Source organism: Fundulus heteroclitus, unplaced genomic scaffold, assembly GCF_011125445.2.
Source record: "Fundulus heteroclitus isolate FHET01 unplaced genomic scaffold, MU-UCD_Fhet_4.1 scaffold_390, whole genome shotgun sequence".
Classification (NCBI taxonomy): Eukaryota; Metazoa; Chordata; class Actinopteri; order Cyprinodontiformes; family Fundulidae; genus Fundulus; species Fundulus heteroclitus.
This window is the reverse complement of record NW_023396804.1, coordinates 40,253-60,765: the sequence shown is the minus strand read 5'-3', so window position 1 is coordinate 60,765 and position 20,513 is coordinate 40,253. Positions and strand designations below refer to the sequence as shown.

The 20,513-nt window shown below is 42.3% G+C and overlaps 2 protein-coding genes and 2 long non-coding RNA genes across 6 annotated transcripts in view; all 4 read left to right on the top strand.

The window, feature by feature from the left end:
* The window catches only part of LOC118560160, a 61,964-nt gene extending 52,308 nt beyond the window's left edge, over positions 1-9,656 (top strand). Inside the window, exon 2 of the long non-coding RNA XR_004929133.1 lies at positions 7,259-9,656. This is a non-coding gene — a long non-coding RNA (uncharacterized LOC118560160). The remainder of the gene's footprint in view (positions 1-7,258) is intronic.
* Positions 1,713-3,137, top strand: LOC118560155. The gene is made up of 2 exons (XM_036130912.1): positions 1,713-2,400; positions 2,509-3,137. The coding sequence occupies exons 1-2, from the start codon at positions 1,741-1,743 to the stop codon at positions 2,731-2,733; spliced, it is 885 nt and encodes a 294-aa protein (XP_035986805.1). The 5' UTR covers positions 1,713-1,740; the 3' UTR covers positions 2,734-3,137.
* On the top strand, positions 3,130-4,933 carry LOC118560156. Its single transcript, XM_036130914.1, has 2 exons — positions 3,130-3,199; positions 3,477-4,933. Exons 1-2 carry the CDS (start codon positions 3,137-3,139, stop codon positions 4,221-4,223), a joined length of 810 nt encoding a protein of 269 aa, XP_035986807.1. The 5' UTR covers positions 3,130-3,136; the 3' UTR covers positions 4,224-4,933.
* A 3,234-nt stretch (positions 9,657-12,890) lies between the features above and the next one.
* Positions 12,891-17,770, top strand: LOC118560158. 3 transcript variants are annotated; one of them, XR_004929128.1, is made up of 8 exons: positions 12,891-15,321; positions 15,408-15,640; positions 15,749-15,991; positions 16,078-16,127; positions 16,205-16,360; positions 16,452-16,496; positions 16,659-16,847; positions 16,925-17,002. It is a non-coding gene; the product is annotated as an uncharacterized LOC118560158 (long non-coding RNA). The 3 variants fall into 3 exon arrangements; XR_004929127.1 differs by lacking the exon at positions 16,925-17,002 and adding an exon at positions 17,485-17,770 and having other exon boundaries at positions 12,893-15,321; positions 16,225-16,360; XR_004929126.1 differs by having other exon boundaries at positions 12,894-15,321; positions 16,225-16,360.
* Positions 17,771-20,513: the final 2,743 nt, after the last annotated feature.

The window sequence follows — 20,513 nt, the reverse complement described above, 5'->3', positions numbered from 1 at the left end:
CCAATTTTAAAGCTTGACTGTGTTGGATCCCTTTCTTCCTTTATAAGGATAAAGATATTTAGCATTTTGACTGAAGGTTTCATGAAAGACTATAAAACCTTGTTCTTGTGCCTTTGTTTGATAGTTTGGAAATGTTTACCCTTTTATACCTTTTATTGTGAAGGCTAAGTGTCATATGTAAGTGTAAAAATAATATATTTAAGAGTATATGATAATATACACTTATATTATAATATAATAAATGTATGTGTAAAAATAAAAAGTTTAATATAATATCATGTGGGTTATGTATTTATTATCAATCGCAATGTTTTGAGATCAGTTATTGTGAAAAGTAAATGTTGTTGTTGTAAGACATGTTTTTGTTGTTATGCTGCAGTTTGTTGGTTTTAAATTGTCAATAAAACAATTTTAAAAATGTTTTTGTATTTTTTTTGTATAAAATTGGAGAGTTTGGTACAGAAAGTTCCAAACTGACATTTTATTTCATCAGCTAGCAATACCAAATTATTTTATTGTATTTCTATTACAGGACTACTTTAATTTTATTACATTAAACATTTCATCTAATAAAACTGTAATATAATTAACCTAATATAATTAGAGCAAAGGTGCAATAAAATTACAGAAAAGCTGTAATAGAATTACAGTAAAACAGTGAATAGAATACAGTAACCTGTTTCCTGCCGTTTTCTCATGGTTTAATATTCTCCATATGCCTTCAGTAAAGGTTTCTAACTCCACTGGTGGGAAATTCCACTTCCAGGCTTCTTGTTTCCTGCCGTTTTCATGCTGAATCACCTTATCTGCGTTCAGGAGGACTTTTTTCATGCTCCTGCTCGCCTTCACCTCCTGGTTGATCGGACGCTGTGTTTAGTTACCTGACTGATATCACCTGTTCTGAACCCGGAAACGCTGAGTATGACACAGTGAGGTAGAACTACTCAGAGCAGCAGCTTTCTAATCAGCGTAGATCGGCCATTCTTTCTGAAACGGAGCCCAGAACAAAGACGCACACCGCAACCTGCCCAACTATAAAGACGTCAGCCCCACCCACCAATCAGCGGTGAGCTCCGATCAGCACCTGGCGCTCACAGAGCGGGCCGTGGAACACCGTCTCACCAGAGCTGCTGAAAGTTACACAATAACTTGGTTTATTATTATTTTCAGCTTGGATGTTATTTACTGCGCAGCATAGATTTGCTGTGCGCGCTGAATCCAGATGCCGTGCGCCACTGCGCAGGCGCGGAGCTTAGAGGGAGCTCTGCTGTTGCTGTGTCTCAAAGCAGCAGTTAAATCTTTCCGTCCCGCTAAAACATGAAGACAGTAGAGATGTTTACTGAGGGGAGCTGCAGGGGCCGCAGCTGATCCTAAAACCCTGAACCTTTTTAACTTTAAATCCTTTAATTTAGACACTTTTTCCCTGTGCTGCACACTGGAAGGCTGGAGACGGCCCTAGCAACGGTTGCTATGCTGATGGCGTTCCTGGTGGAACTTCTGATGACAGCAGCTTCTTTGATGCTTATGACATCACAGCAGCTCCTCTGATGCTTATGACATCACAGCAGCTGCTCTGCCTTAGTAGACCCTGTAACGCAGATTTTCTTTCCTTCTGATACTTTCCTTGTGAGAGACAGACGTGTTTCGTGAGAGAAAACCAGTTAGCGATAGTTTGTGATAGTTTGCCATCGATAGAAAATCCCAGAGTTTGCTTTAAGAACCAGCGCAAACGGAGAAGCTATGAACGCCTCCACCAGTTCAAAGGCTCCAAGAGTCCCAGTTATTACTGTGGACATGATCACACCAACAATCCAAGATTTCATTTTGTCCATCTCCTTGAAGCAGAGCATGGATTTGGCCTCAGGACAACTTGATGGTGACACCAAGTCCAAGGTAAAGGAGCTGCTGTTGAAGCTAGAGGAGAAATGTACCGCCTTCGTTCTGCGTAAAATCTACAAAGGACGCCTCAGATCTTTGGACGTGGAAACCGTTTTGGGCGACTCAGTGCTAAGATCATTTGCAGACGTCCTTTGGGTTGAAGGAACGACTCCCCCGAAGAACTTTGACAAGTTTAACAAGTCATTTGTTAAACATGTCAAAGGAAAAGTGAGATCTTCCCTCTGCTGCATGAATGATCCAGCAGCTTCCTTCGTCCTGCAAATCTCTGAGAAGGACACGGTGGATTCAATGGTTCCACTTGCAGTGACATTGATAAAGGAGCTGTTAGAGATGAGAAATGAAGAACGTCAGCAGAGGCTGCTGCGAAAAGCTGCTGAAGGCCAGCAAAATGCCCTCAAGGAGCAGCAGACAGGAGAGCTTCTCCACCATGGACGGTACCAGGTGCTACCGACAATCCCAGAGGAACCAGAACTTGAAGAGGCAGCAGCAGAGATGAACGAGGTAAATTAATTTAACTTTAAAGAGATGGAATCAGAGCTTTACATGTTGGATGAATTTATATCTGATAATATTTCTGAATTGATTGAGGTAAATTATTTAATCTCCTAGGAAAAGGAGTCAGAGTTAAAGATGGTGGACAGATTTATCTCTGAGGAACTAGGAGAGGTCAAAGACGTCCATAGTCCACAGAAGAAAAAGCGTCCTCAGAGCTCTAGGAAGTCCTGCAGTAGGTACCGCCATGGACGGTACGAGGTGCTACCGGTCACCCCAAAGGAAGCAGAACTTGAAGAGGCACCAGCAGAGATGAATGAGGTAAATTATTTTTGTTTTTAAAGGACTGGAATCAGAGCTCTAGATGGTGGATGAATTTATATCTGATGACATTTCTGAAATGATTTAGTTAAATAATTGTATCTCTTAGAAAAAGATGTTGGAGTTAAAGATGGTGGACAGATTTATCTCTGAGGAACTAGGAGAAGTCAAAGACATCCACAATCCACAGAAGAAAAAGCGTCCTCAGAGCTCCAGGAAGTCCTGCAGTAGGTACCACCATGGACGGTACGAGGTGCTACCGGTCACCCCAAAGGAACCAGAACTTGAAGAGGCACCAGCAGAGATGAACAAGGTAAATTATTTTAACTTTAAAGAGATGGAATCAGAGCTTTAGATGGTGGATGAATTTATAGCTGATAATATTTCTGAAATCATTTAGTTAAATTGTTTTATTTCTTAGGAAATGGTGTCAGAGTTGAAGATGGTGGATGAATTCATCTGTGAGGAGCTTTCAGAGATGAATGAGGTAAATATTTTTGTTTTGGAAAGGAATCAGAGCTTTAGATGGTGGATTAATTTATATCTGATAATATTTCTGAACGGATTGAGGTAAATTGTTTTATCTCTTAGGAAAAGGAGTCAGAGTTGAAAATGGTGGATGAATTCCTCTGTGGGGAGCTTTCAGAGATGAATGAGGTAAATATTTTAGTTTATTAGGGAAAGGAATCAGAACTTTAGATGTAAGATTAATTTATATCTGATAATATTTCCGAAATGATTATGGTAATTATTTAATCTCTTAGGAAAAGGAGTCAGAGTTGAAAATGGTGGACGAATTCATCTGTGAAAATGGAGGCTTGAAGGATAGAGTTGCTACAGCTACAGCAAAACAGCAGAACAGAGGAGTTGGAGTCAGGATGCAAAGGTTCCTTCAAAAATACAGTGAGGGACGATACAAGAGAGTTTCACCAGAGGAGTTACTGGCTGTTAAAGAGGAACTGAGAGAGCAGGAGACGGATGTTACAGAGGTTCAAAAATCTGTGTCAGAGGAGCAGATTCATCAAGTAATGAATAGAAAGGAAAGAGAAGTTAAGCCGGCACCAGAGGCTACCACACAGGTTGATGAGCCGCTGCCCATGGATTCAGGCTCAGAGAAGGAGGAGCAGCAGTCATTCATCAGCCTGCTGGTTCATGCACTGGTTATACAGGCTGTTACTAAATCAAAGATGAGGTGCAAATACACAAAGTTTCAAGAAATCACCAAGAGGCTGTCTGAGAAACTCTGTGCTGAGGTGGAGGGAGGAGATTTTAAGAAGAACCAAAGTAGCCTGAATAAGCTCAGCGCTGACATCTTGAGAGCCTCCTGTAAAAAGACTGGCTGCTCACACACAAACCTTCTTTTGATAATGGGCCATAAGGACTCAAACGTAGAGGAGGCTGTACTTGCTGTTTGCAAAGAGAAAATCCTGAAGACAGCCAAGGAACCCATCCTGAAAAGGTTCTTCTCGTCTGTCGGCAAAGCCCTCTGCAAGCCCTTTAAAAAGGCCTGAGGGCCACCTGGAGTCATCCGGTTAAAACACTACCTGCTAAAATCTACACGGCAGGTTTCCAACCAGAAGTCTGGAAATAATCAACACAGCTACATTCACTGACCAAACATTTCCACCAAATCTTCACCAAGTCGGCACCCAGTAGACATGGTCTGAATGGGACATTATTTAATCCACAGGCAGACAGATGGATGATGGTGTCAGAAATGTTGACTTTCAGGAAGCCGCTACATCAGAAAGGGCCACCAGAGAGCATGAGTGGTGGCATGGTGAGTGAAGCAGTGGTGTCACAGGCAGCTACCGGAGCGTCTGGCAGTCAGTCAGAGCAGCAGGTGAAGGTCAGTGAACACAGAGTCTGTCTCGCAGGCTCGTCAGACAGCATCACCAGCACTTGATGGAGTTGGATGGAGTTTGTGTTGTGGGTTTGTGTGAGGATGGCTTGTAGAGATCCACTAGCCTAGCTGATGGAGCATACCGATGTCTTGGTGAACAATGCTGGAACCAGACATCTGTAAGCCCCACATGCTGCGTATTTAGGCTGTGTGAGAGTTTATTTGTTACCATTGGTGAGCATGTGGGATATACAGATGTTGCAGCTGACCCATGCTGGAACCAGACATCTGTATTTCCTCACATGCTGCCATTGAGCCTGGAAGGCAGTTTTGTGGCCTTGCCTGAAATATGCGGTGTAAAATCGTCATGGTTACCAATTGTCATGTTTAACGTAGGAAAAGGTAAGGGAAAAACTAAAACATACACACCAGTGAATCATGACTTTACCCCCACCACCACCTCAAAGCCGGGCATACACTGTACGAGTTTTTGCGCTTTTCGGGCTGATTCTTCAGTCGTACGAGAATTCTTTTGATCGGGCCGAGTTTCAGCTTGATCGTGCGTCCTGCGTAGTTTAGTATACAAGGGCTACCAAGGGGCGATTAGCCTCTCAACATCTCTCTATCAGGCTCCTCTCCTGTGGAACCAACTCCCAGTTTTTGTCCGTGAGGCAGACACCCTGTCTACTTTTAAGACTAATCTTAAAACTTTCCTTTTTGACAAAGCTTATAACTAGAGTGGCTTATGTTGCCCTGACCTACCTATGGGGTTGTTCTTCTATGGGCTTAGGCTGCTGGAGGACATCAGGGTCTATTTTTCTCACTCTATTAAGTTCTACTGTTCTTCAATTATGCATTGCTTGTCGTCATTTCTGCTTTTTGTTCTCTCTCTTTTTTTTCTTCATAGTAGGTACATCTGGTCTGGCGTTCTGTTATCTAAGACATTATCCAGGGAAGACAGCTTTGGACAGCTATTACCATTTAATATATGACAGATTACTGGATTAATGTGTTCTTCTGTGCTTGTTTGTCTCTCTTGCTGTGTTTCTGCTCTGTCTTCTGTAACCCCCAGTCGGTCGAGGCAGATGACCGTTCATACTGAGCCCGGTTCTGCTGGAGGTTTTCCTTCCCGTTAATGGGGAGTTTTTCTTCCCACGTCGGGACTATAGGAAATTGTTCCACCAATATGTATAATATGACTAAACTTGACTTTGTAAAGTGCCTTGAGATGACATGTTTCATGAATTGGCGGTATATAAATAAAATTGAATTAAATTGAATTGAACCACCTACCGATCAGGAATAGGAAGGTCAGTTGAAAATCAAACATGTTTGAAATTCAGTCGGCCCTCGTGAGTGATTGTGAGTGATTGTGAGTGATCGTGATCGCGTCCTGCTGTTGAAGCGGAGTTACGACCGTCTTCGAGCCGATTTCCCCCGACCTCGCGCACTGCGTACGTGCAAACAGGTATATTCTTCTTCCTATTCTCAAACGAAAACATAGGAGCGGGAGAAGCATGACCGCGGTACGTGTGACATGGAGTCAAACTACAGAGGAGTAACTTGTAGAATTGCCAAGGTAGCGCGTTTCGTTCTGGTAAGCCTCATATTTAACAGTGAGCTTCCACACTTCCGCCTTTTTCTTCTTCTACTGCTGACATTTGGATTCCCGGTAGACGAGTCCGAGCAGCGCCATCTCTCTACGGGGCTAAATCCGACATGTGGTTTTTGAACGCACTGTGTGGGCATTTAGGTCGCATCCGAGCGTCGGGCCACACAGTGTAACAACAGAGATGGAGAGCTGTGAACTTTTAAAGCCTGCTGTTTCGTCATACAGTTTGAGCTGTATATGAGTACCACGATTGAATATATCGTACAGTGTATGCCCGGCATAAGATCAAATCATAGGTGCCCTTAGTGAGTCTATGAAAATAAAACTAATAAAATCTGGGCCATTGGAGGGGACCTTGGAAGGAGGACTAGAACAGAACAACAAAGAGCAACTTAGCAAAAAGGTCAGGGGGCTAGAACCTGGGCACAGAAACTGGAATGTGACGCTGGGCTATGGAGGATTGAACCCCAGACAGGACACCGTGGTGGAGCTCTGGAGGGCAACTGGAAGACCTGGAGATCCCTTGATGCAGCCCTGGATAGCAGCGTGGAAGCTGGTGGATCCCTCAATGGAGCCATGGAGAGTGGGGTGGAAGACTGTAGATACCTCCACGATGCCATGGAGCATGGCCTGAAAGCTGGTAGATTCCTCCATGGAGCCCTGGAGAGGGAGGAGAAAACCAGTAGTCCCTTCGCTAGAGCACTAGATATGAGGTGGTCCGAATTGGACACCCTCGTCTGAGAACTTTTAATCAGTACAACAAAGCGGTTACCCCTTGAAGAACTTAGATCAGGAAAAGAACGCTGGTGTGAAGATGAAGATTTAACAAGAGGTACAGACCTGGGGGGGACCGACCTGGGAATGTTGATGGTGATGACAGGTCCAGATATATGGATGGCAGTGATCAACATGGAATGACCGTGAGTTTAGAAGGTAACAAAGATGGCAGAGTTAGGACTGTGGAAGGCAAAGACCGTGACTGAGCAAGGAGTATAGATGGCAAAGAAGACGAAGAACATGGCAAGGAAGATGATGATGATGACTGAGCCATGAAGGTAGACGGTAAAGATGATGATGACTGAGCCATGAAGGTAGACGGTAAAGACGAAGATCATGACTGAGCCAGGAGTGCAGATTGTGTCTAGATTGTTGGGCTCTGAGGCGACAATGAATGAACTCTGGAGCACTGAGGAGTGGAGTCTGGGGTGACGATAAGTTGACACTATGAAGCGACACGAAGTCTTGGGCTCTCATGCAGTAGATCAATGGGTCTGATCAAAAGCAGAGAACTTGGCAGAGCATGGACAGCTCTGCTGATATGGACGGTCAGAAAGGAAAGTTCCAGACCATTTGATCCTCCTCACCATGAATGTCTTATGGTGTCAACGGTGTTTGTGGTGCGAGGATGAAGCAGCGGCAGGCGTCAACTGGACCCCTGAAAGCAGAGACATTAGACAGACCCTAGGCAGCAGGTAGAGAAGCACTGGACAGATTCTCAGCAGCAGGAAGGAAAGATATCCATTCACCCAGACAACTCAGAATGAATAGCCACATCTAATCTCAAATAGTGAACTAAGACCTTTGAGGAGCTGCTCATCAATATCCATACTGATGTTGGACTTCTTGAAGCTTCTGTCTGCTTGATCCAAGTTCTGACTTGATTCCTGTGTCGTCGTGAGAGGAGGAAAAGCTGGACCAACTTGCTGACAGGTACTTGGGAGGAGCGTTGTGTTGAAGTGGTTTTGATGAAAATTGTAAAAATACATAAACTTCCAATCTGGCAGAAGGAGAACAGAGCTTTTACAAAGGACTGGACAGAAACAAGGAAACAGGCATATTTACAGTAGGATCACTTGGAGTGCAAAAGAAAGCGGTAAGTATACTCTGAGGAAGAGAGGAGACATGACAGGCAAAATAGAAGGACTGATAAGGATAGATGAGCTGCAGCTGAAGGAGAGAAAATGCTGAACATTCAGGGGATGTGTAAAGTGGCTGAGACAAAGTAAAAGAATGGTGAAGAGGACGGAAAAGGGTAAATAATCCTGAATGGAGCTGAACAAGAAATCCTGAGGAAAATGTCAAACGAGGATCTAGTAAGAAACAACATACATGTCAAAGGATTACAAAAGAACACAAAAGAATGAACTAAAGGAATACACTACACAATAAATAGCGTAATAAAAGCACATATATGGCAACACCTTGCATACAATAATGAAGAGAGAACAGAACCAGATAAGGCTAGACCTAGCATTAAATAATTATCAAACGAAGACAAAGAAAATCAAAATACAAACACCAACAAAACATGACATTAATATTGGAATCAGACATCTTTAAACCTTATATAACAGGCAATAGCCTTGTAGGGGCATTTCTGACAATTGCTTGGTGTTTAGGGTTTTTAGCTGTCATGGGAACTAATTTTAGAATAAGAACTTCAAACCCTACATGCCAGGCAATGAGAATGGGTTGGTATTTAGTGCCTTTGCAGGTCATGTGGGAAATACAGATGTCTGGTTCCTCCATTTACTACCATTATATCTGTATTCCCCACATGCCAGGTAATGCCCCTAGTTGAGCTTTTTGTGTTATTGCCTGGCATGTGGTGCTTACAGCTGTCATGGTTACTAATGCTGGAACCATACATCTGCAGGCCCCACATGCCAGATGATGAGTGTTGGTCAGGTTTGGTATTTTGTGTTGTTGTGTTTAGTAGCATGTGGGGCATCTAAATGTCTGGTTCCTCCGTTGGCCACCATCATATTTTTATGCCCACATACTAAGGATTGAGCCTGGATGGGTGTTTTGTGCTGTTGTCTTGCATGTGGGGCTTACAGTTGTCATGGTCACTAATACTAGAACCACACAGCTAAATGCTCCACGTGTCAGACAATGAGCCTGGGTGAATGTTTTCGCTGTTGCTTGGTATGTGTGTTATTGTGTTACAATGTTTGAGCCTGGGTGGGCGTGTCTTGCTGTGGCCTGGCATATGGGGTGTACAGATGTTATTGTGCCTCAGTGTTGGCTCCAGACATGAGTACACCCCATAGGCCAGGCAATGAAACTGGGTGAGTTTTAGAATAAGAGCTTCAAACCCTGCATGCCAGGCAATGAGAATGGGTTGGTGTTTAGTGCCTCTGCAGGTCATGTGGGAAATACAGATGTCTGGTTCCTCCATTTACTACCATTATATCTGTATTCCCCACATGCCAGGTAATGCCCCTAGTTGAGCTTTTTGTGTTATTGCCTGGCATGTGGTGCTTACAGCTGTCATGGTTACTAATGCTGGAACCATACATCTGCAGGCCCCACATGCCAGATGATGAGCCAGGGTTAGTATTTTGTGTTGTTGTGTTTAGTAGCATGTGGGGCATCTAAATGTCTGGTTCCTCCATTGGCCACCATGATAGTTTTATGCCCATATGCTAGGGATTCAGAATGGATGGGTGTGTTGTGCTGTTGTTTTATCACTTTATTTTAGATCTATAATCACATATAAATACAGTATATATATACAGTATATATATATATATATATATATATATATATATATATATATATATATATATATATATATATATATATATATATATATATATATATATATATATATATATATATATATACAGTATATATATGTCTGAATTCAGGGGCTGCATCCTTCAAAGGACCTGGTCTGCTTGGGCTGGGTCCTTCATGAGCCGCCAGAAGAGAATATTGGAGCAAAACGTTAATCCTGTTGTCTCCACTGTACATGACTGCACATATTTTTTACTTTCCCATTTATATATTCATTATGGCCACAAATCTTTTATTTAAAATGTTGTTTCATCAACTGTTATAATATCCTAATTTATTAATCAGCCAAATGTTTAATTTCATATTAAAATATACCACAAAACAAAACTAATTGATGACAAATACCCTTTTTCCAAATCAATAATAATAAATTAATACAAATTAATTAATTCCAAGCTAAGCACTAACCCTATAACTTTGGGAGGAAGGTTTAAATCAGTTTATTGTAGCAAATAATAATGAATAAACCGAACATTGACATTATATATCTTGTAATGAAGATAGATAAGATTAGATATCTTATTCCTTATAGTGTAAAGCTAGCACATGTCTGAAAGCAGTGTGTCGGTAGAAAGCTCTTCTCTCTCGGCGTGGTGAGCCTCGGCTGCCCAGTGGCTGTAAGCTGACAACAGGATCTGGCTGCAGTCCGATCACGCGGTTTTTTTAATTCAAGCGATGTGCCAACTAACCGAGCACATATTCCGGTTTTAGAAAGCCAACTTCTCGCCTAAAAACTTTTTAAAATTTACTTTTATGCCATAAAAAAACGTAATATAGTCAACTTTATTCACAGCTTTTCAGTCCCCGTCACCATTGCTGTTTCTGGATAAAACGTTCTCTACAACCTACAATGAATTATAGGATAGGATTAGCAGTGAAGGACACTCCGGACCCATCGTTTAAATTCTACAAAAGAAGGACACGTTTGTCGACCGCATTAGAAGGAGTCTTTGAAGGATTTGAGAATTTGGATAGCCTTCGTCGCTTAATTTTATATTGAAATATACCATTAAACAAAATTAATCGATGACAAATACCATTTTTCGACATTATTAAAACATTTTCCAAGCCAAGCCCGAACCGTATAACTTTCGGAGCAAGGCTTAAATCGGTTTACTTGTAGCGAACAATAATGAACAAACCAAACATTGACATTAGATATCTTGTAATGAAGATAGATAAGATTAGATATCTTATTCCTTATAGTGTAAAGCCAGTACATGTCTGAAAGCAGTGTGTCGGTAGAAAGCTCTTCTCTCTCGGCGTGGTGAGCCTCGGCTGCCCAGTGGCTGTAAACTGACAACAGGATCTGGCTGCAGTCCGATCACTCTTGAGCATTTTTGTAATTCAAGCGATGTGCCAACTACCCTGGCACATATTCAGGTTTTAGAAAGCTAACTTCTCGCCTAAAAACTTTAAAAAATTTACTTTTATGCCATAAAAAACGTAATATAGTCAACTTTATTCACAGCTTTTCAGTCCCCGTCACCATTGCTGTTTCTGGATAAAACGTTCTCTACAACCTACAATGAATTATAGGATAGGATTAGCAGTGAAGGACACACCGGACCCATCGTTTAAATTCTACAAAAGAAGGACACGTTTGTCGACCGCATTAGAAGGAGTCTTTGAAGGATTTGAGAATTTGAATAGCCTTCGTCGCTTAATTTTATATTGAAATATACCATTAAACAAAATTAATTGATGACAAATACCATTTTTCGACATTATTAAAACATTTTCCAAGCCAAGCCCGAACCTTATAACTTTTGGAGCAAGGCTTAAATCGGTTTACTTGTAGCGAACAATAATGAATAAACCAAACATTGACATTAGATATCTTGTAATGAAGATAGATTAGATATCTTATTCCTCTTAGCGTAAAGCCAGCACATGTCTGAAAGCAGTGTGTCGGTAGAAAGCTCTTCTCTCTCGGCGTGGTGAGCCTCGGCTGCCCAGTGGCTGTAAGCTGACAACAGGATCTGGCTGCGGTCCGATCACTCTTGAGCGTTTTTGTAATTCAAGCGATGTGCCAACTAACCGCGCACATATTCCGGTTTTAGAAAGCCAACTTCTCGCCTAAAAACTTTTAAAAATTTACTTTTATGCAATAAAATACGTAATATATTAAACTTTATTCACCACTGCTTTTTCCGGTTAAAAAATTCTCTTCAACCTACAGTGAATCATAAAATAGGATTAGCAATGAAGGATACATCGGCCCCACAGTACAAATCGAGGTAAAGGACACATTTGTCAACCACAACTGTCTTTGAAGGATTTTAGAATTGGGACAGCCTTCATCGCTGGGCTGTGACTTAATCAGCCTATAAATTCCTCCTTCGAAGGATACAGCCCCTGAATTGAGACAGAGCCAATGAGCCTGGGTGGGTGTTTTGTGCCACTGTCTGGCATGTGGCGTGTACAGGTGTTACTGTGGCCCACTGTTGGCTCCAAACATCTGTTCTCCCCACATTCCAGTCAGTGAGGTGTGGAGGGTGTTTCGTGCCATTGCCTGGCATGTGGGGTATCCAGATATCTGGTACCATCATTGGTCACCGTGACATCTGTTTGCCTCATAAGCCAGGTTAATGGATCTCTACAACCTGCTCCATACACACCAGCAATACAACCCCATCAAACTCCATCACCTGCTGGTGGTGCTATCTGATGCGTCTACGAGTCGTTCTCTGTGTCTGCTGACCTTTGCTCACTGTTCCAACTGACTACTGGACACACCGGTAACTACCTGTAACACCACCACCTCACTCATATTGTCATCACTCATGCCCTTTGGGGGCTGATCTAGACTTAGCGGCTTCCTGCATGATTCATTCTGACACCTGGCAGTGGTCTGCCTGTGGAGCAGAAATACACCAAACTGGACCATTTCTACTGGGTGCTGACTTGTTGATTCGGGTTTTGGTCAGTGGGTGTAGCTGTGATTAAATTAAACTGCCATTACTGGCAACCTGCATGTGCCCATGTGTTGCAAGGGCTCCTTGAAGATTTGTAGTAAATGCTAGCTGGCCTGTACATGTGTAGCGCTTTATCAAGTTTAACAACCCCTAAGCGCTTCACAGTACATTCAGTCATTCACCAATTCATTGAGCCATTCACACGATGATGCTGGTAAGCTACATTGTTGCCACAGCTGTCCTGGAAAAGACTAACAGAAGCAAAGATTCCAGACAAAACAACTGGTGCCATTGGGCCCTCTGACCACCAACTGCAGAAAAAGCAGGAGAAGTGTCTTGCCCAAGGACACAATAACCCACTGGTTAAACGACGAACTAGCTCCTGCACCACTGTTGTCCTTGATTGAAGAGGTTGAAGTTAGTTTTCAGGTAAAGCTCAAAGCATTTTGGGAATCAATTCAAAGTAAAACCCTACTTTGTTTGAGGCCTTGCTGTTTTTTATGTGGTCTGATAGGAAATGAGGCAGAGAGACGTGCAGCAAAGTTCTCTGTCCATGAGGACTCAAGGATAAGGACACCTGCATTGAGGATTGACACCTCTGTGCATGAATTACTCACCCTACCCTTGCTAAATTTCTGCAAACTGATTTACTCTTTGCTGGACTCATGAACCTTTAGGATGTACTCCATCTCTCACCCAGTCAATGTTTGATATTGGCTCCAGCCTCCCTAGACTCCCTAAGACCAAACTGATGTAGGCATTGGATGGATGATAACCCATCTTTCTAAGATTACTAAAGGAAAACACGACCAAAAAACAAAAAGCTTGTGATTAGCTGCTGAGGGCATAAAGAGAGAGATAACCATTGTTAGTGGTCACAACTTTATATGTTCTAAATCCAGAGATTCAATTTAAAAATTTGGATTTGAACAGGTTATTTTAAAGGAGTCCAATCTAAAAGCTAACTATTACCTGCATGTTTGAGGTGCTTGTCTAATTCTGTACATTAATGGGGGGAAAGTGACTCCAGTTTGCACATACTCATTTGGAGAGTCCACAATTACTTGGCAATTTATAAACGATCCTATTCTTCAAAAGTGACTTCATGACATATCATGGAGGATGGCTCATGGGATTCTGCCGGTCAGGACCGTCATGCACTCCCAGGACATGTCAGCTATATCTAAGTACTCCCGACCTGGTTGTGGCGCGCCTGAGTCGGTGAGGCACCTGGTCTAAGAGTGCAGTGCTGCCGTAGACCAGTGGGCGAAGCCTGGTTCCTTGCAATTCCCGTACTTACCAGCAGGGGAGGTCCTTCTTACCAGAGTGGATTCTTAATGGGTGAGCTGCAGCACACAAGTTGTAAAGAACACTGTGCCAAGCATTAGCTCACCCTTGCTGCCATCAATGATACCATATAGACCTCCAGAAACTTGCTGGTGAGAAAGCACAAGCAGATTCCCCCCGTGGCTGTGATCCAGGTGGCAGAAGCAAAACAAAGCCCGGCACAGCTGCAAGCTGCTGGGAGCAAAGAGAGGACACAGCCACAAAGAAGCATCGCCTCTGTGCCCATTCGGACGAAGGAACCAGAGCCACACAGGAAAAGGTCAAAGCAGCAGCGGCCTGGCTCTCCGGGTGAGGCAGGTGGGCAGGAGCATCAGGGTGGGCATCCCCTCTGACCATCAACACTGTTTGCAAGAATGGGGCGGTTATTTGAAATTGTTAAGACATCACCTCACTCCTGTGTAGATTTTAAACATGCAGTGTTACTTTTAAAATGTTCTATGGGAAAATCTCATACAAACCATTTTTAAAAATTATTTAAAACATCGACATTATGACCAAGGTCTGAGAGACAACCTTGGCCCCAGTTCCTACCTCCTACATGCCCCAGCATGCCAATCAACAAGCTGAGCTTTTAGGAGTTAGCTGTAGCTCTGTTTTCTGCCCTCTGGTTCTAGTATTTGGATATGCAGGGAGGGTGACCTTGTGACAGTCAGCTGCAAGGCTGGTCTGAGGCTTCTTCACTTTTATTTGTTTTGGTCAAGATTCCCAGCTCTGTTGGTTTATTATGTGATTATCATTTTTCTTTAAAACTAACTTCAACCTCTGCTATTGGTCAGAACTTTATATGTTATCTGTCCTTTGACCATCTTTAATGTATGGAGAGAAACAGGTTGTTAAAACCTTTCTGCCTCAGGACATTGAAAACATCATGCTTATGATACATAAAAACGCTGATTACCTCTGTGGCAGACTGGTGAAATCTCCAGGGTGTAACCTAGCCCCTGACCAAATGACTACTGGATATTACCCACAGCTCATAAAATCCTCTTAGTTTGAAGGATTCTTTAAAGTAGTACAACAAGTCAGTACCACTATCATACAGACTTGACAGATTCTATGCCGGATGCACTTCATGACACAAAAGGGCTTTAAACACCGACACTTCTCAAGAATCCCCAAATTGTTCCTCTGGCCACCCTCGTAGTACAAGTGCTCCTCTACAATGCAAACTTTATCAACTGTCAGTGCCCCTTTCAAGATTCACCGATCCACAACCAGGATCAGAAGGACAATAGAAGGCAATCACTCCCTCCACCAATCTCCTGCCTAGCTCAACCTGTGTGGAACTACTCACCTCATCTACACCAGTAAGAAATTGTCTCCTCTCCTTTTACAACACATTCTCAATCCAATCCAGTTTCAGTTTTTAATCCACCTACTTCTCCTTTTAAAGAGGTCCACTGTTTCTCCTTCCCTGCATCCGTTTGAAGACCTTTCTATCAGAATCTTCAAGCCGCTCCTCTGGTGGCTCTCCTGGCACAAGAACTCCTCTGTAACTCATCACTCACTGACCTGCCTGTCCACCCTTCAATGTTTCACTGATCAACAACTCCAACAAGGAAAAGAAGCACCAAAGGAGACATTAATAACTCCACCAATCTGGATATCCTTGCCTCCTCTGCACCAGTAAGAAACCATTTCCATCTTTTTCTGTGTATCTAAAATTTCTGAAGTCTTAGAATTACTTTTGCTGTCTCTCCTTAAACAAAATCAGATTTATTTGTCATTGCTCAGATATTGGACTCCTGCAAACTGTTCCTAAGTCCCTACATCTGTCTTAATAACGCTCCTTAAGAACCACCACACTGCTCCTCCAGCAGTCCTCCTGGCTCACCTGCTTGTCCATTATTCAACAATTCACTGATCAACAACTCCAACCTGGAAAAAAAGGACAAAAGAAGACAATGACTAACTCCACCAATGACAAAGCTCCTTCCTAGCTCAACCTGTGTGGATATACTCAGCACATCTGCACCAGTAAGAATTTGTCTCCTTTCCTTTTACAACACATTCTCAATCCATTCCAGTTTAAGTTAGTAATCCACTTACCTTTCCTTTTAAAGAGGCGCTTTTTTCTTGAGGCAGACGCCACATTGTTCACCTCATACAAGTGGTAATCAGATTGTCTTCTTCTTTAGATCTAATATTCCTGGAGTTCTCACACTTACCTTTGCTGTCTCTCCTTAACAGAAATCTGTTTTGTCTGTCAGTACTCAGATGCTGGATTCCAGCGTATTGTTCCTCAGTCCCTCCATCTGTTTTGACAACTCTTCTTAAGAACCGCCCTCCTGGCACACCTGCCTGTCCATCCTTCAGAGATTCACCATAGTCACCTTGCCTGCACCAGTAAGAAACCTTCTCCACACATTTTACAACACATTCTGAACCCATTTCAGTTTCAGATATTAACCCACTTACTTCTCCCTTTAACGACCAGCAGGTCTCCTGAGGAAGACTACAGACTGTTCACCTCCTACAAGTGGTAATCCAGCTCTCTTCTTCTTTGAGAATAATGTTCCTGGAGTTCTGACATTTGCCTTTGCTGTCTCTTCTTAACAGAAATCTGTTTTCTTTGTCAATCCAGCATACTGTTTCTCATTCCTGGATTCTGTTTATTGAACTCTCCTTAAAAATCTCCACTCAGATTTTCTGGCTGACCTCCTGGAACAATGGCTCTTCTTTAAATCATCGTTCCCTCACCTCCTGGTGAACCCTCCAACATTTCACAGAGCCACAACTCACACCTTGACAAGAAAGACCAAAGACACTTGTCATCTCCACCAATCTCCTGCCTAACTCAACCAGTGTGGATAAAGTCGTCTTGTCTGCACCAGTAAGAAACCATCTCCACACATTCTCAACCTTCACACATTTCACTTTCAGATAGTAACCCATTACCTTTCCCCTTAGTGCCGTCCTGGGTTCTTGATCCATAGCAAGAAGAATCATCAAACTTTGCAGATTCACCAATAAACCTTTTAAACTTTCCTTTGGTTTCCATGATTATTACCTGGGTGAAACTTTCATTCTATAAGGAACATGACATTAGCTGGTCAAGAAGATGGCTGGGTCGATGGATGATTACCCAGCTTTCTGAAATAATAAAATAAAGTTAGTAAAGAAAGTAAAATAGCAGAAGAACCTGCAGAAAAATGTACAAATTTGAATTATATATGTTTTTTAAAGTTACAAAATAACAAATAATGGAAATGTATGTAGATGACATCCAAGAATAGTCTGTGATGCTCAGACCAGGTGAGGGGAGGAGGATGTTGTCCATTAATCAAGCTGATTGCCTGTTTGGGAAAAAGTGCTCAGAAACCTGCTGGACCTGGAACAAAGATGATCTGATGATCCTGAGTGAAATCTGTTCATGTGTGGTGTGCTAGCTGTCTGACCGGAAACCACACACCGTACGACCAAACCTGTTATATCTACGATTTTGTAGCGTGATGTGTGGTGTCTCTCAGGCTTTGGAGATCGCCGACAATTTTAAAATCTTGCCACGTGAACCAGCCTTTATACCTCAGACTTCCAGTACCAGACACACTTCTGTAATCTGCAGAAATACTCAGATGACTTTACAGTCATTGGACGCATCAGAGATGGACAGGAAGCTGAGTCCAGGGAGCTGATGGACCGCTTTGTGGCATGGTGTGGAAACAATCATCTCATTCTAAATGTGTATAAAACTAAGGCGATGATTGTAGATTTCAGGAGAAACTGGAGTAGTAACAATACTATTAGCATCTTGGGACCAGAAGTGGAGGCAGAGGAGTATAAATGCCTTGGTGTTCACCTGGACAACAGACTGGACTGGAGACCCAACTGTGAAGCTGTCAGCAAGAAGGGACAGAGCAGACTGGACTTCCTGAGGAAGCTAAGCTCCTTCAGGGTTTGCAGCAAGATGCTTCTAGAAGTCTGATGTGTAGAGCGTGATCTCCTCTGCCATCATCTGTTTGGGTATCAGCATCAGAGAAACTGACTTAAAGAAGCTCAACAATCTGATAAAGAAGGCCGGTTCTGTTCTGGAGATCCTTCTAGAACATCTACAGAGGACTTTGTATTAAGGGATCCTTCATTAAATGAAGAACATTATGAGCAACCATGAGCATCTTCTTCATCAGACTGTCGTACAGCAACAGAGAGTCTTCAGTCAGAAGTTTCTGGTACAGGAGATCCTTCCTGCCTGTAGCCATCAGCGTTGACAACAGCTCATTGAAGAAACTCCAGTAACATGAGTTATACCAACATTTAATTTCCCTCTGGGGTTAAGAATGTATTTTTAAATTAGAATTGAACTGGGAGGGATGGAGAGCAGATCTCCTAAACTGCTTTATTTGACAAGCAAAGAACCCTCAATGTCTCATCAAGTACAGCCTCTGTTCTGCTGTTTTCTGTTATTAATCTTGTGGGTCTCTGACTATGGAACATTGTAACAGTAACATTCCTGACAGCGCCACATCCAGCTGCCTCTGAAAGATTTTCTGCACCTCCTCCGTTATTAAAAAGCTGCTGTTGGCATAAAAACGGAGAGCAGCACAAAGAAACTGTTCAGAACTGAGAGCGTTCCCTCATTGTGTTAGAAAAGCGATGTGCGAGTTGAGAATAATGAAATAAATCATCTGACGACCCCAAAGCGCTTTCCACTGGTCAGTCATTCACCCATTCATGCACACATTCACACCCTGATGGTGGTGAGCTACATTGTAGCCACAGCTGCCCTGGAGCAGACTGACAGAAGAGAGGCTGCCACATGCTGGGGCTAAATCTCACTGCAGAAAATGGAAATAATTTAAATACATTAGGGGAACATTGAGCAGCACTCTGGCTCCTATTGAAGCTGAGTTTGTTCTGAACTTAGCAGAAGAAGAAAATATGAGCTTTTATCTGGCTCTGAAATGGCAGGTGCAGAAATAAACAAGTAGTGGTTGTTAAATAGTTAAATAGCTGTTGTTCAGAGGGACAGAGGACAATAAGCGCGCTTTTATCAGGAGGTTTTCTTACTCCTTCAGGCAGAGAGCTGCTGTGATTGGTGGAGGAGAAACAGGTTTTTATCCTGATGCTGCAGTAAGAGCAGAGCTGAGCTGCTCCTCTAAAACCTTTCTGTCATTATTCATGAAATCAGAGCAAATTAAGAACAGATAACACAACAAAATAGCTGCAGAACCACTCTTTATTCATCCAGGATGTTTCCTTCAATCATTTCCAGGTGAGAATTAGTGAAGAGAAACAAAAACTGGATGAAAATCAATTGGCCTAAGAGGATGAAAGAAACCATAAATATTACTAAACTATAACAACAGTAAATATAAATACAAACACTGTATCAGCTGAAGGCCTTAGTCCTTTATGAAATAAATTACAATGACGATTACAAAACCAGGAAAAAGGGAGAGTTTGGTTCTTTAGATGAGACAGTGGTTGAACAAAGCTTCTGAGTTCTAGAGCAACTTTCATCAGACACAACGAGTAAACTCTGTTCCTGCAGGGATTACTCAGGCTGCTACCAGTAAAAACAACCACATAAAGCAGGTTTCTTTTTCATTAATAGCAGCTAAAAAACTCGGTCTAGAGGCAAAGGACTGCAGCATATTCAGTATCGTTATTAGATGGAAGTAAATGAAATTTCTTCTGCTGTTGTATCAAACTTCAACTATTTCTGGGCGGGGCTAAGTCCCCATATTTCAGGATCCTAACAACCCTCTGGTGCAGCATTGATCACTACTGAAACACACACGTGTCTCTGAGACTACTTTCTGTTTCTAGTTTTTGTTTTCCTTTATACTTGAGCAACATTTGCTGCAATTATACCTTAAATCTTAGCTGATGGGATTATAAAGTGAAACAATATCAACTGTTTGTCTGATCTTAAAATTTAGCAGCTTTAAAACAGAACTAGAAACATCTGAACCCAAGGCTTCACAGAGAAAATAACCTCAAAGGAATAAAAATTACATTTATTTTCATTAGAAATAGAATCTATTCATCTACTCAGAATCCTTGTAGTGAAACATGAATGGTTCCTGCCAACAAACAGTAACAGCATCTCAAACATGACCAGCTTCAACAATCAGGGTTCAGTTCAGCGCCATCTGGTGGTGGTTTGTTAAATAAAAGGTAACTTGATAACTGCTACAATTATGATGTCATCTTGGTAATATTTCTCTCAATAAGCAGCAGTGTAACTTCAAGTGCCTCTGTTGTGCTTTGCTATGATGCTCTGCTTAGCAGCCAAGGTTAGGGCAGTTAGAAGGCCAAGTTTTTTCAGCTCACTGCTGTGAAAATGCTCATGTTAGGCCTCTTTCTAAAAGCTGACATCTCACTAAATTCACACGCTTCATGGATTTAAAAGTTGCTTTTGATGGGAGTCAGAATAGAAAATTAAGCTTTTAGAAGCTTTAGCTGTTAATTTAGACTTATGTTACAGTTACTGTACTGTCCACAGAGGTGGGCAGTAACTAGTTACATTTACTCAGTTACATTTACTTTAGCAACT